Genomic DNA, 22,612 nt, shown 5'->3' on the forward strand with positions numbered 1-22,612 from the left:
CAGTCCAAGGGACTCTCAAGCATCTTCTCCAACACCATAGTTCAAAAGCATCAATTTTTCAGCGTTCAGCTTTCTTCACAGTCCAACTCTCACATCCATACATGACCACTGGAAAAACCATATCCTTGACCAGACGGACCTTTGTTGGCAAAGTAATGTCTCTGCTTTATAATATGCTATCTAGGTTAGCCATAACTTTCCTTCCAAGGAGTAAGTGTCTTTTAATTTCATGGCTGCAGTCACCATCTGCAGTGATCTTGGAGCCCCAAAAAAATAAAGTCAGCCTCTGTTTCCACTGTTTCCCCATCTATTTCCCATGAAGTGATGGGACCAGATGCCATGATCTTAGTTTTCTGAATGTTGAGCTTTAAGCCAACTTTTTCACTCACCTCTTTCACTTTCATCAAGAGGCTTTTTAGTTCCTCTTCACTTTCTGCCATAAGGGTGGTGTCATCTGCATATCTGAGGTTATTGACATTTCTCCCGGCAATCTTGATTCCAGCTTGTGCTTCTTCCAGCACAGCATTTCTCATGATGTACTCTGCATATAAGTTAAATAAACAGGGGGACAATATACAGCCTTGATGTACTCCTTTTCCTATTTGGAACCAGTTTGCTGTTCCACATCCAGTTCTAACTACTGCTTCCTGACCTTCATAGAGGTTTCTCAAGAGGCAGGTCAGGTGGCCTGTTATTCCCACCTCTTTCAGAATTTTCCACAGTTTATTGTGATCCACACAGTCGAAGGCTTTGGCATAGTCAATAAAGCAGTAAAATAGATGTTTTTCTGGAACTCTCTTGCTTTTTTGATGATCCAGCAGATGTTGGCAATTTGATCTCTGGTTCCTCTGCCTTTTCTAAATCCAGCTTGAACATCTGGAAGTTCTTGGTTCACATATTGCTGAAGCCTGGCTTGGAGAATTTTGAGCATTACTTTACTAGCGTGTGAGATGAGTACAATTGTGCAGTAGTTTGAGCATTCTTTGGCATTGCCTTTCTTAGGGATTGGAATGAAAACTGACCTTTTCCAGTCCTGTGGCCACTGCTGAGTTTTCCAAATTTGCTGGCATATTGAGTGCAGCACTTTCACAGCATCATCTTTCAGGATTTGAAATAGCTCAACTGGAATTCCATCACCTCCACTAGCTGTGTTCGTAGTGACGCTTCCTAAGGCCCACTTGACTTCACATTCCAGGATGTCTGGCTCTAGGTGAGCGATCACACCATTGTGATTATCTGGCTTGTGAAGATCTTTTTTGTACAGTTCTTCTGTGTATTCTTGCCACCTCTTCTTAATATCTTCTGCTTCTGTTAGGTCCATACCATATCTGTCCTTTATTGAACCCATCTTTGCATGAAATGTTCCCTTGGTATCTCTAATTTTCTTGAACAGATCTCTAGTCTTTCCCATTCTGTTGTTTTCCTCTATTTCTTTGCATTAATTGCTGAAGAAGGCTTTCTTATCTCTCCTGGCTATTCTTTGGAACTCTGCATTCAAATGGGAGTATCTTTCCCTTTCTCCTTTGCCTTTCGCTTCTCTTCTTTTCACAGCTATTTGTAAGGCCTCCTCAGACAACCATTTTGCCTTTTTGCACTTCTTTTCCATGGGGATGGTCTTGATCGCTGTCTCCTGTACAATGTCATGAGCCTCTGTCCATAGTTCATCAGGCTCTCTATCAGATCTAGTCCCTTAAATCTATTTCTCACTTCCACTGTATAATCATAAGGGATTTGATTTAGGTCATACCTCAACTGTCTAGTGGTTTTCCTTACTTTATTCAGTTTAAGTCTGAATTTTGCAATAAGGAGTTCATGATCTGAGCCACAGTCAGCCCCCGGTCTTGTTTTTGCTGACTATATAGAGCTTCTCCATCTTTGGCTGCAAAGAATATAATCAATCTGATTTCGGTGTTGACCATCTGGTGATGTCCATGTGTAGAGTCTTCTCTTGTGTTGTTGGAAGAGAGTGTTTGCTATGACCAGTGTGTTCTCTTGGCAAAACTCTATTAGCCTTTGCCCTGCTTCATTCCGTACTCCAAGGCCAAATTTGCCTGTTACTCCAGGTGTTTCCTGACTTCCTACTTTTGCATTCCAGTCCCCTATAATGAAAAGGACATCTTTTTTGCATGTTAGTTCTAAAAGGTCTTGTAGGTCTTCATAGAGCCATTCAACTTCAGCTTCTTCAGCGTTACTGGTTGGGGCATAGGCTTGGATTACCGTGATATTGAATGGTTTGCCATGGTTTGCCTTTGAAACGAACAGAGATCATTCTGTCATTTTTGAGATTGCATCCAAGTACTGCATCTCAGACTCTTTGTTGACCATGATGGCTACTCCATTTCTTCTAAGGGACTCCTGCCCACAGTAGTAGATATAACGGTCATCTGAGTTAAATTCACCCATTCCAGTCCATTTTAGTTCACTGATTCCTAGAATGTTGACATTCACTCTTGCCATCTCCTGTTTGACCACTTCCAATTTGCCTTGATTCATGGACCTAACATTCCAGGTTCCTATGCAATATTGCTCTTTACAGCATCGGACCTTGCTTCTATCACCAGTCACATCCACAACTGGGTGTAAGGTAATCAAATTCATTCTTCAGCTGACACAGCAAATTCTTATGCCATGAAATCTTTCAAAGTATGTAATTTAGAGAAAATACAAAATACATAGGGGAAAGCATTTGTAGTCCAAATACTCAGAATCAGGAACTCAAGTGCATATCTGTAAATTGTTCTTTTAAAGTTAAATAGAAACATTAACACTTTCAGCAAAGTTTTTATCATCTTTAAAACGTACAGGTGGTGCTAGTGGTAAAGAATCTGCCTGCCAGTGCAGGAGACTCAGGTTCAATCCCTGGGTCGGGAAGATCCCCTGGAGTAGGAAATGGCAGCCTGCTCCAGTGCTCTTGCCTGGAAAATTTCATGGTCAGAGAAGCTGGCAGGCTACAGTCCTGCCGCAAAGAGTCAGACATGATTGAGCAACTGAGCACATAATACATAATGGTGTAATATGAACACAGAAACTTCTCTATCAGTATAACTAAAATGAGACTAGCAACCTTCTAATAAATAGCTGATAACAGTGTAAAATATGACAAATTTAGTCATTCTCAGCAGAAGTACTTGACTGGGTAAGAATAAGTTTAGCTCTATTTGTGGCAAACAGGAATTCTATTTTGAGGGGGTTTTTATATGGTTAATATAAACAAACACAAAGCTTTATATTAAAACCATTTTAGAATATATATAATATGATTTTAATCATTTTTTAATATGATTTTAAATATATTAAAACCATTTTAGAATATATATAATATGATTTTAATATGATTTTAGAGTATATATAATATGATTTTAAATATATATATATGATTTTATAATACGATACCTACTATGTAATTTTGAAAATTTACCATACTGGACATTAATACATATTTTCATGTATAAACCATCCCCACTAAAGAGTTGATGTCACTTTAATCATTTGTAAAGGCAAATAAAACTAGCCTGCAGTTAATGACTATTCGAAACTGATAATATCCTAAAAATCAATGTTTGTATTAAGTGTTATAATTTTATTAAGGGAAAGTCATTTGTGAGTTCTTCCTTTTTTTAAAACAGCTATTACATTTTTGTCCAACCCATTAAAACCAAATTCTTTCCTTTAAATACTTAACCTCAAAATGTCATCTTCTAAATACAACAGTGTCAAAAAATTAGAAAATTTCAGGGCTAGAAGAATCTTTGGAGTATACCCAGTGTAGGGGATCCTGAACTTTAGTTTGCATTAGAAGTCCCTGCAGTTCTTGTTAAAGGGCAGATGGCTGGGCACATCTGCACCCACCTGGCTCAGTAGGCCTGGGTTGGGGCCTGGAAATAACCAGTGTAACCCCACCCCGCTCAAAGGTGCCTCCTGTAGGAGGCGTCCTTAGAGCACTAGGAGGAACAGCACCCACCCTTCACCCAACATCGTGAATCCTTGTGCTGCATGCACATCCTTCTGAGGCCATCTCTGCCTCAAATTACTTCCTCCCCACCTCCTCCATGAAACTCTCTGCCTCCTGGAGGCAGCTCGTTACATATTTAATGGAAGCTTCTAAGAGAAAATTATACATTCAAAACACAAAGTCATTCAATGTGGCCTTATTACAAAATATATGAATGAAAAGACACAGTGAAGAATTAAATGTATAAAGAACTGACCTGCTTCTTCTGGTATTTGTTTATCAGATTCAAAAACAAGGCATAACATCTGGAATAGCTGGCCAAGGCTACACAGCAGTCATGGTAAGAGGTAAGTTTGCTGTAGAAATGTCAAATGGGAAAAATAAAAGTCAGTTTTGTTTTTCAATAAAACTCAAATATACCTAAGGTTGCTTTAAATGCAGACCTTCAAAGCATTGTCCTGTGCATGAAAAGCAGTCTGGAGATACTCTATACACTGGCCCAGAGATGCCTCAGGGAGCTGGTTACCTGCTCTAGATTCCAGGAGCATAGGGTGGGAGCAAGGAAAATTTCAAGTTCTTTGAAAAAGAGAAAGCTGAAACCTCTAAGGCAGGTGGTGATGGTTTAGTCACTGAGTCGCGTCCAACTCTTGCGACCCCGTGGACTGTATCCTGCCAGACTCCTCTGTCCATGGGATTCTCTAGGCAAGAATACTGGAGTGGGTTGCCATGCCCTCCTCTAGGGATCTTCCCGACCCAAGAATTGAATCCAGGTCTCCTAAATTGCAGGCAGCTTCTTTAACAATCAAGCTTGTGGTTCAGAAAACACAAGATAAGAAATTTACACAGTATCTGGTAAATTTCAATCTGGTAGAGTCAATCTCCTGGAACTCCAGCACAAACAAATGTTAAACTGCTCAAATATGCTAGGATATTAGTGGTATATTAATATCAGGCAAAATAGACCTTAAGGCCAAAAACCTTGAAAATAGCTTCAAATTTTCAAAAGTAAGCAAGCAAACTAACATAACCCACAAGGTGGAACTCACAAACCTATATCAAATTAACAGATGTTCATAAGCCTCTCATTAAGTGACAGATTAATAGAAAAAACATCATTAATATTTTAAAAACTTGATCATGTGCCAGGCCATTAACAATCTCAGTAAATTACCAATGTTTTAGATCACATTTTACAGACATACTTTTGGAAATTTAAAAACACATAACTTATGGGTCAAAGAAATAAGAAAATAAAAAATCACATATCTGAATAATGACAAAAAATACTACAGATCAAAATTTAGATGCAGCTGCAGCAGTAGAGGAAAATTCATAACCTTAAGAAAGCTGAAAGGAAAGGGATTTCTAACCAACATGGAAAGAAATATGTGCTGTGTTTAGTCACTCAGCTGTGTCCGACTCTTTGTGACCCCATGTACTGTAGGCCGCCAGGCTCTTCTGTCCATGGGGATTCTCCAGGCCAGAATACTGGAGTGGGTTGCCATGCCCTCCTCCAGGGGATCTTCTTAACCCAGGGATCAAACCCAGGTCTCCCCCACTGCAGGCAGATTCTTTACCATCTAAGCCACCAGGGAAGCCCAGAAGAAAATATAATATATCTAAAAAGAATAGAAGAATTACTAAGGCTAAGAATGAGGAATACAATAGGAAAGAAACTTACAATAGAGTGGTTTGATAGATCTATTGGTTCTTTGCAAAAACTAATAAATTGGCCAACCTTTGGCAAGACTGATCAAGAGAAAAAGAGAAATATCATAAATCTTCAAAATAAGGAATGAAAATCAACATCAAAATGAAGAGGCAGTGTGACGTAGCAGTTAACCATGTAAATTCTAGAGCCAGACTATCTAGTTGAAATCACAGCTGTGCAACTCTGCGAAAACTACCAAATTTCTCTATGCCTAGCCTCCTCATTGGTAAAATGAGGATAATAATAATAAGTACCTACCTCTTAAAGCCATTACAAGGAATAAATGAACTAGTATTTAGAAAGTGCTTAGAAAACTTCCTGGCACATAGTAGGCACTGCATAAATATTTCTTAAGTAAGTAATATAAATGAAAGGGGTATAATTAGAGAGGCAACAGAGATTAAAAGAATAACAGACAAGATCAGGCACATTCAGGGTGGTATGGCCATAGACGAGCCACATGTAAAAAAATGAAATTAGATCATTCCTCAACTCCTTACACAAAAATAATGGATTAAAGATTTAAATTTCAGACCAGACACTATAAAACTTAGAGGAAAACATAGGCAGAACACTCTCTGACAAAAATCACAGCATCTTTTTTAATCCAGCTCCCAGAATAATGGAAATAAAAGCAAAAATAAACAAGTGGGACCTACTTAAATTCCAAAGCTTTTGCATAGTAAAGGAAACAATAAACAAAAAGAAAACCCACAGATTGGGAGGAAATATTTGCCAATGATGTGACTGATAATGGATTAGTCTCCAAAATTTACAGTTTATGACACTTAATATCATCAAAACAAACAGCCCACTCAAAAAATGGGCAGAAGATCTGAATAGACATTTCTCTAAAGAGGACATACAGATGGCAAACAGGCACATGAAAAGATGTTCAAAATTGCTAATTATCAGAGAAATGCAAATCAAAACTACAATGAGATATCACCTCATACTGGTCAGATTGGTTATCATAAAAAAATTCACAAATAACAAATGTTGGAGAGGGTGTGGACAGAAGGGAACCCTTCTGCACTGCTGGCAGGAATGTAAATCGGTGCATCGACTATGGAGAGCAGTATGGAGGTTCCTTAAGAAACTAAACATAGAGCCACTATATGATCCTGCAATCCCACTCCTGGGCATATATCCAGAGAAAAACATGGCTCGAAAAGATACAAGTACCACAGGGTTCCATGCAGCACATTGTTTACAAGACATGGGAACAACCTAAATGTCCATCGACAGAGGAATGGATAAAGAAGGTGTGGTGGGCAAGTGCACGCACACACACACACACACACACACACACACACACTGGAATATTACTCAGCCATTAAAAAGACTGAAGTGAGGCCACTGGCAGCAACATGGAGGGCTCCCTGGTGGCTCAGTGGTAAAGAATCTGCCTGCAATGCAGGAGACCGGGGTTCAATCCCTGGGCTGGGAAGATCCCCTGGAGAAGGGCGTGGCAACGCACTCCAGTGTTTTTGCCTAGAGAACCCCGTGGACAGAGGAGCCTGACATGTGGTAGTCCATTGGGTCGCAGAGTCAGAGACGACTGAAGTGACCAAGCAGCAGCAGCGTGTGTTGACTCTGAAAAGAAAGAATACTAATGAACTTACAAGACAGAAAGAGACTCACAGACTTGGAAAACTCACGGATGCTGGGGCGGGGGTAGAAGGGAGGGTTAAGGACTTTGGGCAAGTCATGTATACACTGCTATATTTAAACCAACAAAAACCTATTACATAGCACATGGAATTCAATGTTAAGTAGCAGCCTGGATGAGAGAGCGGTTTGAGGGAGAATGGATACATGTATGTGTATGGCTGAGACTCTTCCCTGTCCACCTGAAACTCTCACAACATTGTTAATCAGCTAAATCCCAATACAAAATGTTTTTGGTGCTAAAAAATAAAAATAAAAGGATAACAGAATATATGGAATGCCCTTATATAGTTTGAAACTTAAATGAATGAATTCTTACAAAAATATAACTTTTAGAAACTGAACCAAGTGTAAATAGGATATGACTCGACCATTAAAGAAAGTGAATCAGTTGTCAGTGATATTCACACATGCATGCACACACACGCGTATACACACAACAGGATAAAACAGCTTTTCAAGCAAGTTCTACAGGCTTTTCAAGAGGCAGATAAGTTTAATTTTCAGAAATTCTTCTAAAATAGAGAAAATATTGGAATATATCCCAGTTAATTTTATGAGGCTGGTATAAACTGGACATTAAAACCAGACAAGGACAGTATAAGAAAGGAAATGTATAGGTCAATCTAACTCGTAACCATAAATGAAAAATCCTAAACAAAATATAAGCTGAGCAAACCTAGCAATATGTAATGGTTTAACATGAGAAAACCTGTTATTGTAATCTACTATGTTAAAGAATTAAACAAAGAAAATCCATATAATCAAAATATATTCAAGAATTCAAGGAAATTTAAAATTCATTAAAGGGAGAAAATTGTTCCTTAATTGTTAAGGGGTATCTACAAAAACCTACAACAAACAATTTCAACTGATTAAACTACAAAAACATTTCCCTTAAAGTCAGGAGAAAGTCAGTCAGCCTAATACTCTCACAACTTTATACTGGACATCCTAAGCAATGCACCCAAGGAACAGGTGAGGACAGGGGCAGAGCTGTAATAATGGGGGAAAAAAAGAACATACACACACACACACACACACACACACACATATATATATATATATTCCTGGTAGCTCAGCTGCTAAAGAATCTGCCTGCAATGCAGGAGACCTGGGTTTGATTCCTGGGTCGGGAAGATCCACTGGAGAAGGGATGGGCTACCCACTCCAGTATTCTTGGGCTTCCCTTGTGGCTCAGCTGGTAAAGAATCTGCCTGCAATGTGGGAGACCTGGGTTGGATCCTGGCCTGGGAAGATCCCCCAGAGAAGGGAAAGGCTACCCACTCCAGTATTTTGGCCTGGAGAATTACATGGATTGTATAGTCCATGGGGTTGCAAAGAGTCGGACACAACTGAGTGACTTTCACTTTCAAGCAATGCATCCAAGAAATAGGTGAGGACAGGGACAGAGTTGTAATAATGGGGGGGGGGGGGACAAACTATACTTGTTTGCAAATAATTTGCATAGAAAATCCAAGAGAATCTATAGATTCTTAGACCTAATGTTAATCAAGATGTTCTGGATAACAAGATTAATAAACAAACATTGATACTGTTCACATACACTAGCAACACTCATTGGAACTGTTTTCTTAAAAGATGCATTTATAATCACAGCAAGAGTCATGAAGGAATACATCTAACAAAAGATGTATTTTTTTTCTCCAAAAAGACAAAATTTTTTAAGAGAAAATTATAAAATTTTATGAAAAGAAGAAACATCACAACTGTTTATGGATGGACATCTTGATATCACAAAGATGTCAATCCTCCCCACTTCTGTCCAAGTTACCCTAAATACTGAGTATTGTTTCATGAAAAAAAAATCCAAAGTTCCTTTCATGGACTTTTTAGCTGATTCTCCAGTTCATGAGGAAGAGAAAATAAAAATTTGGATTTTAAAGGAGAAAAGTGGAGGATTCATCTTATTAATATCTTATAGCAAGACTTAAACCCATAACAGTAAAAAAACAATGTGTTACTAGTCTGAGGATGGGTCAGACAGAATGTTCAGAAACAGACCTGCAAATATATGGAAGCTTGCATTCTCTTGAGTAGGCATTCAAAAGCAATGAGAAAAGGATGGCGTATTCAGTAACATGTGGTGGGGAAACTGTCTCTCCATGGGGAAGAAAAACCAAATTGGATCTTTACATGCTGCCATACACAGAAATCTTTATGATTTTATGTGCTTCAAAATGGGACTAATTAAGTACCCACAATTAAGGACCCAGATAGGAAAGTACAGTGCTAAAAGATCAAAGCTGGACTCACACCCTCATGTGGGATCAATTACCAAATCAGTCTTCAGGAAATTTTGTATTTTGTTAAACAGCTACCATACTACAGTTCAAGAAAGGCCCGGGTCTCTGGAGAAGGATCATTATGTCAAAACACTGGTAAAAAGCAGTGAAGGGAGAAATGTAAGTACATAATTCAAAGACAGTTCTGAAATTTAGTCACATCTTGTTTTGAGACAGCCTAGATTCAGGTTATCTTTGCTTCTGCAGCAAAGAGGATATAAACATGACTACTGAATGTGTGAGCCAAAGTTCAGCCAAACAACCGAAAAAAAAAATAACCTGTGATTATAAATAAAGTCAGGTCAGACTTTCCTCTTTTCTGTTAGAATCCTTAAGCACTGTTTCCAAGTGCACCAGTAGGTTTGCCGGGTTTTGTGATACAGCTCTTTATCTCCAATAAGCTGAGAGTTTTGTTTCTTTTATAAAAACACTAGGACAACTCACAACTTTAAAGTACCTTAAAGTCAATAAGTTTAGAATCACATTAGAAAAACATAAGAAATGAAGTCAATAAAACAAGTTTTAAGTCACTTATTTTAAACTTGGGCCACTAGATTTACCTTTTCTTCTAGGTGACATAAAGAGCAAAAACCAGATTCTTTGCCAGTCACACACACAAATACTAAAGATAACCCCTGAATCTAAACATTAGCATTATTGTAAGGCTACTTTGTATTCCTACTCTACCTTACCTGAATATTCTGGCAATGTTGGTACAGACATCCTTGTCACCTATGTACTGTTCCATTACTGTGCAGAGCTGGGGAAGGGCATTGATGCTTAGCAACTTACTTCTTGCTAGTGGTGAATCAACCAAGTTTCGCAGTGTAGCAGTCATCTAGGGAAAAAAGCATGTTAGTGGCATTTTTTTTTTTTTTAAAGAAAACACTAATACAGCAATACTAATCAGTGCAGGAGAACCCACACCATAAGTTTTGTTACATCGGTAGCTAAACCAAGGCCCGTTATGCATCACCCATTAAAGAATCTGAGTCTATGCACAAGCAGCAAAAAATGAATACAAAGAAAGCCTACTTTGGTTCAAAAGTAATGAATGAAATATTCCTGTTAAGAAGTAATTAATATACCAAAACCTGAGGGTTAAGCAGATCACTGTCTGGCTTTAGTAGAAGGTAATAAGGTAATTAATTGACCCTGTGACATGCCACATGAGTTCCACAGATCATAAACTTCTTGTTCCATAGTCTTATAAATACCATCAAATAATAATGCTGCAGCCAAAGGATATTCAAGAATGTTAGTCTCTTTCTCTTCCTAGAGGCAAGAACTAACCTCTTGCAAATTTGTCTTGTTTTATAAAAAATAAAGCGTTCAGAAAAACTATGTACTTAACCCTTGTCTGAAAGTGGAGAAGAGAACAATTTAAAAAATCTATAAAATGAAAGCTGCTGTTATCTGATAATTTTACATCTATGCAAGGTGTTCTTTCCTCCTGAGATGGTACAGGCAGGCCACGGGTTCAGGGAGTCAGCTTGGGAGTTGGATGGCCTGGTCAAATTCCAGCCCCACCCTTCTTCAGTTTAGACTTACAGTTAACCTCCCAGAGCACATTTTTCTCATCAATAAAGTGGGGATGGTGACAGCTGTCCTGGCATTGTTAGGATTCAATGAGATGAGATGTGTGGCTGGCATTGCCAGTGCCGATTAATTAACAGGAGTTAAAAAATCACAGGTTCCATCCTCGCCTTTGTTATGGGTCTTCACATCCAAAACGCAGAAGGAGGGAGATTACTAGCCTTGGACTCAAATGATGAACAGTCAAGTCCCAAATCTCTCCCTAAATATGTGACTGAGGCACTCAGTCATTCTTCAACTCCCCCATTCCTTGTCTGTGAAAAGGGGATTACAAACTCTGCTCACCAGCCAAGGTTGCGTGTAACAGGTGGAAAAAAAGGTAACACGGTTTTTGTACACTGTTGAGGATTACGTAAATAAAAAGCACCATTACAGCCATAACAAATAAACTTTAACAATTATAAAGATGACATGTATGTTTGATTAGTTTTCTTTTGTAACAAATCGCAACAACAAAAATTTTTTTAAAGATATAACCAACCATGTTCTCTCTAAAGCAGAAAACGTAAACATAATACTTCAAACAAATGTGTGCAAGTCTTTTGTAGTTGATTCAATTACACAGTGATTCAGTAAATTCTTCCCTGAAAGGTTCAGTATCCAAAACACTGCAGGGGAAACAAACTATTCTAGCATTCCACTTAATCTACCAATGTAGTCTCTTAAGCTAAGGAAGGTTAACAAGCCATTCAAGGCATTCCAAGCCATCGCTGCCATAAAATGGAAAATTCTCATCATCTGTCCCCGACTCTAACCTGTCCACCCTCTTCAGAGACAGCCCAGGCACTGGAGCACTGCTGGTTTATGTCAACCCAAAGGATGACTCGCAAGCTTCCCCACTCCTTCACGAAAGAGCACAGACGCTCGCGTGGGTCCTGGCCAGAACCAGACAGGCAGAGACTGCGGCAAGACCGTGCAGCACTGATCCCACCCACTGTACACACAAACACCCCCTTCCCTGGGCCCCGAGGCTTCACAGATTCAGTACCTCAATCCGTTGTCATCTTCTCGCTCCCCACACTCAACCTCTGGCCGGGGATGCTGTCAGCAGGAGGGACCAGAGGTTTCTTAGGAGCTTTTATTTTCTTGTTTCAAATTCAGTTTGTTTTTTTCCCCCCTCTCCCTTTCAACCTTTCTCCTCAGATCATTAGGAAAAGTCAAGACAGTTCAAGGTTCTTTTGCCCCAAAGACATAACTTTTACAAATGGCCCAAATCAAGATGTGACATATCACCTGATTTTAAATCAGTATCTATTTACTGCCTGGACCACACTGTGTGGAGTGCGAGGAGTTGAGCACGATGTGATACCTGGAATGTTTCCATATTTCTTGGTTGTAATGCTGCTAGAATCACATACATGAAACATACACTATGCACTTGAAAAATACAGAGTAGTGATATCTCAGTTCACGACACTACCATCAACACAGCTGCTCAAGTTGCAAAACTCAGAGATATTCCAGAACCCTGCCTTTCTGCTTTCTGTTCCCCTAAGCCCTACTGGCTTCTTGTCCATTTCCTGACTTTTTTGTCTACAAGGCCTGGTGTGGCCTGACTCTGGCCAAGCCCTCAAACTTCATCTCATACCACATACCCCCACAAACTGCTTTATCTTAGGTTACTTTATGTTTTATTGTTTCTGTATTTCTCTGGACTAGAAGCTTCAGTAAGGTACACACTGGCTTTTCACCATTGTGCCCCCAGGTCCAACTCTAGTGCCTGGTACAGTCTGTCAGTTCAGTTGCTCCGTTGTGTCCAACTCTTGGTGACACCATCAACTGCAACACGTCAGGCTTCCCTGTCCATCACCAACTCCTGGAGTTTGCTCACACTCATGTCCATCGAGTCGGTGATGCCATCCAGCCATCTCATCCTCTGTCATCCCCTTCTCCTCCTGCCTTCAATCTTTCCCAGCATCGGGGTCTTTTCCAATGAATTGGTTCTTTGCATCAGGTGGCTAAAGTATTGGCCAAAGTATTCAGCTTCAGCATCAATCCTTCCAATGAATATTCAGGACTGATTTCCTTTAGGATTGACTGGTTTGATTTCCTTGCAGTCCAAGCAACTCTCAAGAGTACACAGTAGGTCCTCAATAAACATTTGTTGATGGAATGGATTACTGGATTAATATCTATAAATGAACCACTGGTATACATAGAAAGGTTGGGATTCAGAAAACTATGGATGAATCAGACAATATCTCTGAGGTAGGTGGATTTTAAGATGATTAATGAGTTTCAAAGAATTGATGCTTTCAAATCGTGGTGCTGGAGAAGACTCTTGAGAGTCCCTTGGACTGCAAGATCATCAAACCAATCAATTCTAAAGGAAATCAATGCTGAATATTCATTGGAAGGACCACTGTGGAAGCTGAAGTTCCAATACTTTGGCCACGTGATGCAAAGAGATGACTCATTAGAAAAGGCCCTGATGTTGGGAAAGATTGAGGGCAGGTGGAGAAGCGAGAGACAGAGGATGAGATGGTTGGGTGGTATTATCAACTCAATGGACATGAATTTGAGCAAACTTCAGGAGATAGTGAAGAACGGGGAAGCCTGGTGTGCTGCAGTCCATGGGGTCACAGAGTTGAACATGACTTAGTGACTCAACAAAAAAGGAGCAGAGGAATAAAAAAATAACTGATGAAAGAAAAACAGACTTCCTGGAGGGGCCCTAGTGTATTCCCTGTTCATTTCATCCATGACAGCAGCTCCTTCCTGGGCTCTTAACCTCTCTTCCCGCTTCCCTTCCAACACCTGACTGGTCACATTTCCATCTCTTCTTCCCACTTCCAGGGTTGCTGGTTCCATGTAAGACTACTTCATCTCCTTCCCAAAGTCTATATCCCCTGAATGGGCTCCTTCCACTCTCTCCTGTGGAGAGCTCACCTCCCCACAGCCTCTCTCTGCTGTCAGGGGAAGCATCCTGAAACCCAGCCTTCCCTGTTCAGGCTTCCTCCGATTTCCAGTGGCCTACTGGGCAAAATCCATATCCAAAAGGCTCTTTGCTCTGGAAAGCACAGCTCACCCGACCAGGCTCATCTCCCTTCCTCCCTTTCCCTGCACATGGGTCATCTTTCAGACTCTGCACCACACACAACCTCCTGGGCCTTCCACAGTTCCAAGCCTCTGAATGAACCATTGCCTCTGCAGAATATCCTCCTCCAACACTCTCCTCCGCTCCTTCTCCAATTTGTCCATCTCCTGCTCAGGATTCTGAACCCAGCTCAGGCTCACTTCTCCTCTGGTGAAGGCTTTTCAGTGGTTGATTGTTCCCCTTCCCAGCTAAACAAACTTTCCTGTTCACACCGGTTTCACACCTAGATCCCTTACAACTTGTATCAGACACTTTCTCTCTCACTGTGAGCTCCTCTAGGGTCCAAATAGTTTCTTATGCCTCTTTCTATCTGGAGGACAATAAATATGCTCATAAAAACTGGCTGGATGATATGCAGGAGGAGAAAGGAAGAGGGGATGAGGAGGAGAAAGAAGGAAAGGGGGAAGGAAATGAAGGGACAAGGGAGACAGGAGATGGAAAAGGAGGCCTTTCCCCTTTAAGAAGCCTCTGGCAAGAAAGTGCCGGGATTAGCAGAGGCCTGGTGGCAAACCAGAACTGAAACCCCCCCAGGGAGGAGGATCAGGAGGAGGTCACCCGGCAGATGCAGCAATGAAAGCCCCCCATTTTGAGGCGCTGGCTGTGAGCCAAGGGTCTCACCGTGGGTGGGGCTGGGACTGAATACAGCACACAGACAAGCAGCTTCTTCTGGGAAAAACATAAAGAGAGCGGTGGGAGGAGAGTCTAGCTAAATACCGTGGTAACACTAAAGGCAAATTCCAAGTCAGCCCACTTAACTCTCAACCCTGCTCCAACTTTTAACAGAGATATATTTGCAGAACTTGTTAACAGGATGTGTGCTCTGTAGCTGAGTATATTTTCCAACCCCCACCCCCCCACCCCCACCCAGGAAAGCCCACACACTGGGCCTGCCCCACAGAGCAGGAGTTCAAAGTCCAGGCTCCCTGCTTGGAGAAATACATCCATTTCTTTAAGTTTCTATTCTAGTCTATATTGTTCCTAATTCCGCTTAGTGATGTATTTTTCTATTTTATTGTATATAATCTTTTAAACCATCTCAAATACTTTATGACCCAAACGAACAAACAAACAAACAAAAACCCCCAAAGTTAAAATTAGCTGCATACATAGATGCTTGTTTAGAATCTAAAGGGCTTACTGGAACAATTCCCAACCTCTTAAGGGTCATCTCATCAAGAAATAGCAAACTGAAAAACAAGAGTTTCAATTATTCTTTTTCCCATCTTTTAATGTGCAGCTCCTTGGGACAGACATACTGAGTCAGAAGGCAACCAGTGGGAAGAAGAAAAAGCAGAAGAATATGGAACTAGTAATCCACAAAAAGGATGGATAAAAATTTAAGTGTCCTTACCAATTAGCAGTTTTTATTTGATGTCTGGGACAAAAGGGGATCTGAATGTTTGGTGTATATCAGAGAAGAAACATTCCAGCGTGATTTTGGTTGAAAATCTACTGCTAAAGTGACTGAGCCACACTCTACAACTTGGTGGTGCTCACTTTTCCCGAGGCAGCTTTTTCTCTGTAAGTGTGTGGTGTGTTAGTTGTTCAGTCATGTCCAACTCTTGGCAGCCCCCTGGACTGTAGCCTGCCAGGCTCCTCTGTCCATGGGATTCTCTGTCCCTGGGACAGGCAAGAATACTGGATTGAGTTGCCATTTCCTACTCCAGGGCATCTTCCCAACCCAGGGATTGTGGCTCCTGCATTGGCAGGCAGATTCTTTACCACTGAACCACCTGGGAAGCCCTGGGTTTCCCCAGATTCCTTGATCATTGTTAAGATTGGGCCCCACCCTCAATCAGCATCTCCAGGTAAAACACCTAGTGAGTTTGGCAAAGCTATCCCATCTCACATTGAATAGTCAGGCCTCAAAGTTCTCACTGTCAGTTAACAAATGGGAGACCCATTTTAAAGGGAAAAATTATAACAAGTAGTGATCAGATACTTTATAAGGGCTCAAACAGCGTTTTAGTAAAGCAAAATTAGAATTCAAAAGATTTAGCACTTAAAAAAAATCAATCTAGGTACTTTATTATCAATTTCAAATCATGTTTCCAATTATTAATTATTTGAAAAATCTTAGCAAACACATTGAAATCTCTGCCTTAAAGCATGAGTCCCTCCTGATTCAGATCACTGAATTTAAGGACGATAACTTAGGGTCAGCAGCTGCGGCCCCACCCCCAGCGTTCTCTACTGCACTGGAGCATGTGGGGAGGGCTGCTCGGTCCCCCGGAGCCTGCAGAGATGGCTCATTTCACCAGTGGATGACCTCCCTCTTCCCTCACACCCTCCCACCATCATAGTCCTCAGTCCCCAGGGAACTCACCGGATTCTGCCCCAGGAGGCATTCAGCCATCAGAGCTGGCCCAGATTAGAGGGGCTTGTAGCTCACAGCCCACCACAGAATTCCCATTTAGGTGCATCGGAAACTGAACAGGCTCTTTGACTAGCCCAGGAACTTTACCATCAGTCACGGCATTGTTCCTTGGAGAAATATTTTCCCAATTTCAAAGAAACAGCTTGCAAAGAAAACGTTGGAACATAATGCAATTGAAAATTGTACCACTAACAGTCTGAAAGTTATTAAGCTTCCTCTACCAAAACTGACATCAAGATTCATTTTATTTTTATACATTGAATGCTGTTGCCAAAAAAAAAAAAAACTGAGCAGCTTACTCTGTTTTTTATAAAGCTATCTCGTGAGCTTGATCTCGTTTGCTCCCTAAATTTGTGGACAGCAAAGGTATTCTGAGCCCTGCGTTTCAGATGAGGAGACTGAAACTCAGGAGGGCCGCCAGCTCCAGGTAGGTGGGCTTCCAGGACCCCGCCAACTCCTCATCTGTTGTCGCCCCTGCTACCTTTGACTGTCTCCTAAAAGCATTCATTTATTGCCCAATCATCTGGAATATCCATAACCAAAATCCCTAGAGCTTTATCTCAACTTGACTGCCAATTGCAAAATGGTTCACTTCCCGCTGATGACGTGAAAGAATAAAGACAGCCGCCAGAGACCACAAACAGTGTCAAATGATTTAAGACCAAAGCCACACCATTTTTCCAACCTCAGCAAAACCATCTCCCTCTATTAATGAAAGCATATTCAATTTTCTGGATTTGTGCCCAACTGAGACCACATATATGCCAAAACCAGAGCCTCTGTGGTAACCCAAGGAGTTTCATATTGTCTCATATATTAATATGAATAGTACAGTTCTGGCTGAGATAAAAGAAATCAATTATAAGATGCCACTATACACATGAAACTGCCAATCCCAAATATTCCTAAACCTTTCATTGGAGTTAAGATACATGTATGTGAAAGTAATACCAGTTCATAATCCTCAGTAATGCCAAGTGCCTGGCTCTGGAGCACATTCCTACCACAGGGGTCCTCCTTCAGCAGGCAATGTTTTTGCCCTCCTCAAACCCTACTGCCCTCCTACTTTGAGACTCTACTTAACATCAGCCGATGTTTATTACTGTTTCTCCATTTACCACCACTATGTCAGTTACCTTGATAAAATGAGTAGGCAGCTGATTCTTCCCGTTGTGGCTATCGTATGTATCAGTTCAGCAGAAATGTGAACGTCATCTAAACTATATAGAATGTCAGAGCAATAAAACAAGGAAAATGAGTCTGAAAAGATAATGCTGTAAGAACTACAGAGTAATAACACTGATTTTCAGAATTACCTGTTAAAGTTAGTGATATTTCTTTATTGCCACAACTAACAATGTCTACAATGAAGAGCTGAGACTGAGCAGATAGGACAGCAACTGAAAAGCGAAGGTTCTCCCCAGAAGCAGGTGGTGTAGGAATACTTATTTCCCACATTTGATGTTCCTTCCTTGTGAGGAGACATCCCCTAGCATAATCTCCTGGTCACTTCACTTCCTGCTTGGTGAGCACAGGTGTTCTGCTCTGCCCCACCAAGGCAGGCGTGGCCTGTGACCAGGTGGGCAAATCTGATTCAGGGGCTCAGGATTAGAAAGCACTCCCTCCTCAGCTAGAGGTTACAGCCTTCAACTTTCCTCCCCATCTGCCTTAGTCTCTCTTCATTTCCAAATTCAAAGGTCAATAGATGTTTGGGATCCCTGACTCTCCCCAGGTCTTTAGACATGCCATCCATGGAGAATCAAAGGAGAACACAAGTTGTTTAAATGTAGTCCCTTCCCAGGAAAGGGAAGAGTAGGCTCTGACTACCCACTCTCTCAGGCCAGATGGCTCAGTGAGTGATCAGTTATACTACTGGGTATTCCTTCATAGGAAGAAAACCTCATAAGCAGAAGTAGCTCCCCTTCCCACAAACAAATATATCATCAAACAATCAGCAAGGGACTTTCCCAGTGGTCCCCGGTGGTTAAGAATTTGCCTGCCAATGCAGGGGACACAGGTTTGATCCCCGGTCCAGGAAGATTTCACATACCAAGGAGCACCTAAGCCTGAGTGCCTAGAGCCCTTGCTCCATGACAAGAGAAGCCAGTGAAATGAGAAACCCACAAACCACAACTGGGGAGGACTCCCCGTTCACTGCACCTAGAGAAAGCCTGCACACAGTCACAACGACCTCGAGCTCCTGCCCAGTCCCTCAGTCATGCCCGACTCTTTTGCGACCCCATGGACTGTAGCCTACCAGGCCCCTCTGTCCATGGAAGTATACAGGCAAAAAATACTGGAGTGGGTTCTCATTTCCTACTCCAGGGGATCTTCCTGACCCAGGGGATCGAATCTGCATCTCCTGCATTGGTAGGCAGATTTTTTTACCACTGAGCTACCTGGGAAGCCCAATGAAGACCTAGAGAAGCCAAAAATATAAATAAATAATTTAAAAATTGGCAAGTCTAATAACCAAACTAAAGACTGTGACAAAAAAGTTTTACCCAATCGCAAAAACAATATGCAAATAAGTAAAATACCTAATTGCATTATACCCATCTCAGTTTCCTCCTTTAATAATGCCCTTTATGGATCACTGCCTTGTCATGATGAAGGGGTTTGCATAACTTAGTGAAGCTATGAGCCATTCCATGCAGGGCCACCCAAGATGGACCAGTCACAGTGGAGAGTTCTGACAAAACACGATCCACTGGAGGAGAGAATGGCAAACCACTCCAGTATACTAGCTTTGAGAATCCCATGAACTGTATAAAAAGGCAAAACGATACGACACCGAAAGATGGGCCCACCCCACCCCCACCCCAGGTCGGAACGTGTCCAATATGCTACTGTGGAAAGGAGGAGAAAAACTACTAATAGCTCCAGAAAAATGAAGCAGCTGGGCCAAAGTGGAAACAACACTCACTTGTGGATGTGTCTGAAAGTAAAATCTGATGCTACAAAGAACAATATTGCATCGGAACCTGGAATGTTAGGTCCATGAATCAAGGTAAATTGGACATGGCCAAGCAGGAGATGGCAAGGGTAAACATAAACATCTTAGGAATCAGTGAACTAAAACGGACAGGAATGGGTGAATTTAATTCAAATGACCATTATATCTACTATTGTGAGCAAGAATCCCTTAGAAGAAATGGAGTAGCCTCATAATCAACAAAAGAGTCTGAAATGCAGTACTTAAATACAATCTCGAAAACGACAGAATGATCCCTGTTCCTTTCCAAGGGAAACCATTCAATATCATGGTAATCCAAGTCTATGCCCCAAACACTGCTGCTGAAGAAGCTGAAGTTTATCAGTTCTATGAAGACCTAGAAGACCTTCTAGAACAAACACCAAAAAAAATGTCCTATTTATCATAGGGGATTGGAATGCTAAAGTAGGAAGTCAAGAGATACCTAGAGTAACAGGCAAGTTTGACCTTGGAGTACAAAATGAAGCAGGGCAAAGGCTAATAGAATTCTGCCAAGAGAACACACTGGTCATAGCAAACACCCCCTTCCAACAACACAAGAGATGACTCTACACATGGACATCACCAGATGGTCAATACCAAAATCAGATTGATTACACTCTTTGTAGCCGAAGATGGAGAAGCTGTATACAGTCAGTAAAATCAAGACCTGGGCTAATTGTGACTCACATCATCAGCTCCTCTTAGCAAAATTCAGGCTTAAACTAAAGAAAGCTGGGGAAACCACTAGGCTAGTCAGGCATGACTTAAATCAAATCCCCTATGAATATACAGTGGAGGTGACAAATAGATTCAAGGGATTAGATGTAGTAAACAGTGTGCTTGAAGAATTATGGACAGAGGTCCATAATACAGCATAGCAAAAAAAAAAAAAAAAAATACAGCACAACAGGCAGCAAATACCATCCCAAAGAAAAAGAAATGCAAGAAGTTAAGGAGTTTTACAAATAGAGAATCGAAAAGCAAGGGAGAAAGGGAAAGGTGCACCCAACTAAATGCAGAATTCCAGAGAATAACAAGGAGAGACAAGAAGGCCTTCTTCAATGAACAATGCAAAGAAATAAAGGAAAACAGCAGAAAGGGTAAGACTAGACATCTCTTCCAAGAAAACTGGAAATATCAAACAAACATTTAATCTAAAGATGGGCACAATAAAGGATAGAAATGGTAAAGACCTAATAGAAGCAGAAAAGATCAAGAAGAGATGGAAAGAATACACAAAAGAACTGTACAAAAAAGACCTTAATGACCCAGATAACCACGACAAAGTGAGAAGTCACATGGGCCTTAGGAAGCCCTGTTGCCAATAAAGCTAGTGGAGGTATGGAATTCCAGTTGAGCTATTTCAAATCCTAAAAGATGATGCTATTAAAGTGCTATACTCAATATGTCTGCAAATTTGGAAAACCCAGCAGTGGCCACAGGACTGGAAAAGGTTAGTTTTCATTCCAATTCCCAGGAAGGGCAGTACTAAAGAATGTTCAAACTCCTGGACAATTGCACTCATCTCCAGTGCTAGTAAGGTTATGCTCAAAATCCTGCAAGCCAGGTTTCAGCATTACATGAACAGAGAATTTCCAGATGTCCAAGCTGGGTTTAGAAAAGGTAGAGGAACCAGAGATAAAATTGCCAACATTCACTGGATCATAGAGAAAGCTCTAATTTCTGATAATAAAAGTATCATTTTCTGACTGACCCAGGGTCAATCTCTGTTTAATTCACTTTCCTTTTCCCCACACTTCAAAGCCAAAGGGGGAAGAGAGGGACTGAAAAAGGGTCAGAGGACTGACCTTTCTGAGAAACTTCACTTAGAAAAAGGAAGGATAGGAAGCTGGAGGTGTACAGAGCAAGAAGGGGGCAAGATTAGAACTTGAAGGACCCTCTGGGGAGAAGCGTGCAGGCTTAGGGGTCAGAGAAACCAGGTGTAAGAAGAGGGAAAGAAATGATGTCATCTGGGGTGGGGCAGGGGCATGCGGGACAGTTCCAATTTCAAAAATGTGAAATTCAAAGCAGGAAAAGAACATATTTCTCTAAGGATTAAACTCAAAAATAAGGAATAAAAGGCTGTAAAGAAGAAAAGATTGGAAATACAAAGGAATCCATAAAAATAGGAACTTTAGTTTAAGTCAATCTGGGTTTAATAGTTACGCTGTTATTCAGTCTCTAAGTTATGTCTGACTCTTCTGCTGACCCCATGGACTGTAGCTCACCAGGTTCCTCTGTCCATGGGATTCTGCATGCAAGAATACTAGAATGGGTTACCATTTCCTTTTCCAGGGGATCATTCCAACCCAGGGATTAAACCCTAGTCTCCTATGTTGGCAGGCGGGTTCTTTATCACTGAGCCACCTGGGAAGCCCAATAGTTATGTTATATACTTACAAGTTACTCAGCTGTAGATGTGAGTACCTTGAGATTTTCTTCAATTACTGTGTCCTCAAGACACAAGAGGACAGATGAGTCATTGGGGGATTGGGGCCTATTTGTGATTATGACACATACAAGAGACTCTTCCCTGGTGCCCAGGAAGGGGCATGATGGAAACCACAGCAAACTTTCTGATGGAGGTGACTCCAGGAATTATCCCCAGTTCCTTCCTAATTGTTGGCCCTTACAAGTCCGGCCAGACATTAATGTCTGGTGACTCAGACGAAAGAATCTGCGGGACACCCAGATTCGATCCCTGGGTCATGAAGATCCCATAGAGAAGGAAGTGGCAACCCACTCCAGTATTCTGGTCTGGAGAATCCCATGGACAGAGGAGCCTGGCGGGCTACAGTCCACTGGGTCACAAAGAGTCTGACACAACTGAGCGACGAACACACACAAGTCAGAAATGAACCCTAACATGGTCTAATAACCCTCTGAGATTAACATTGACAAACCCATATTTCATCTGCTGTCACC

General features: G+C 41.2%; 1 protein-coding gene across 5 annotated transcripts in view; it reads right to left on the bottom strand.

Moving 5' to 3' along the window:
• ARMC2 (armadillo repeat containing 2) overlaps nt 1-22,612 on the bottom strand; it is a 124,283-nt gene that overhangs the window by 41,584 nt on the left and 60,087 nt on the right. For all 5 annotated transcript variants that reach the window (XM_020876605.2, XM_070449993.1, XM_020876606.2 and 2 more), the window contains 2 exons: nt 10,333-10,478; nt 4,209-4,308 (listed from right to left, as the gene is read on the bottom strand). In XM_020876605.2, the coding sequence (XP_020732264.2) occupies nt 4,209-4,308; nt 10,333-10,478 (246 nt within the window). The remainder of the gene's footprint in view (nt 1-4,208; nt 4,309-10,332; nt 10,479-22,612) is intronic.

The sequence above is a fragment of the Odocoileus virginianus genome, chromosome 19 (genome assembly GCF_023699985.2).
Source record: "Odocoileus virginianus isolate 20LAN1187 ecotype Illinois chromosome 19, Ovbor_1.2, whole genome shotgun sequence".
In the NCBI taxonomy this organism is placed as follows: Eukaryota; Metazoa; Chordata; class Mammalia; order Artiodactyla; family Cervidae; genus Odocoileus; species Odocoileus virginianus.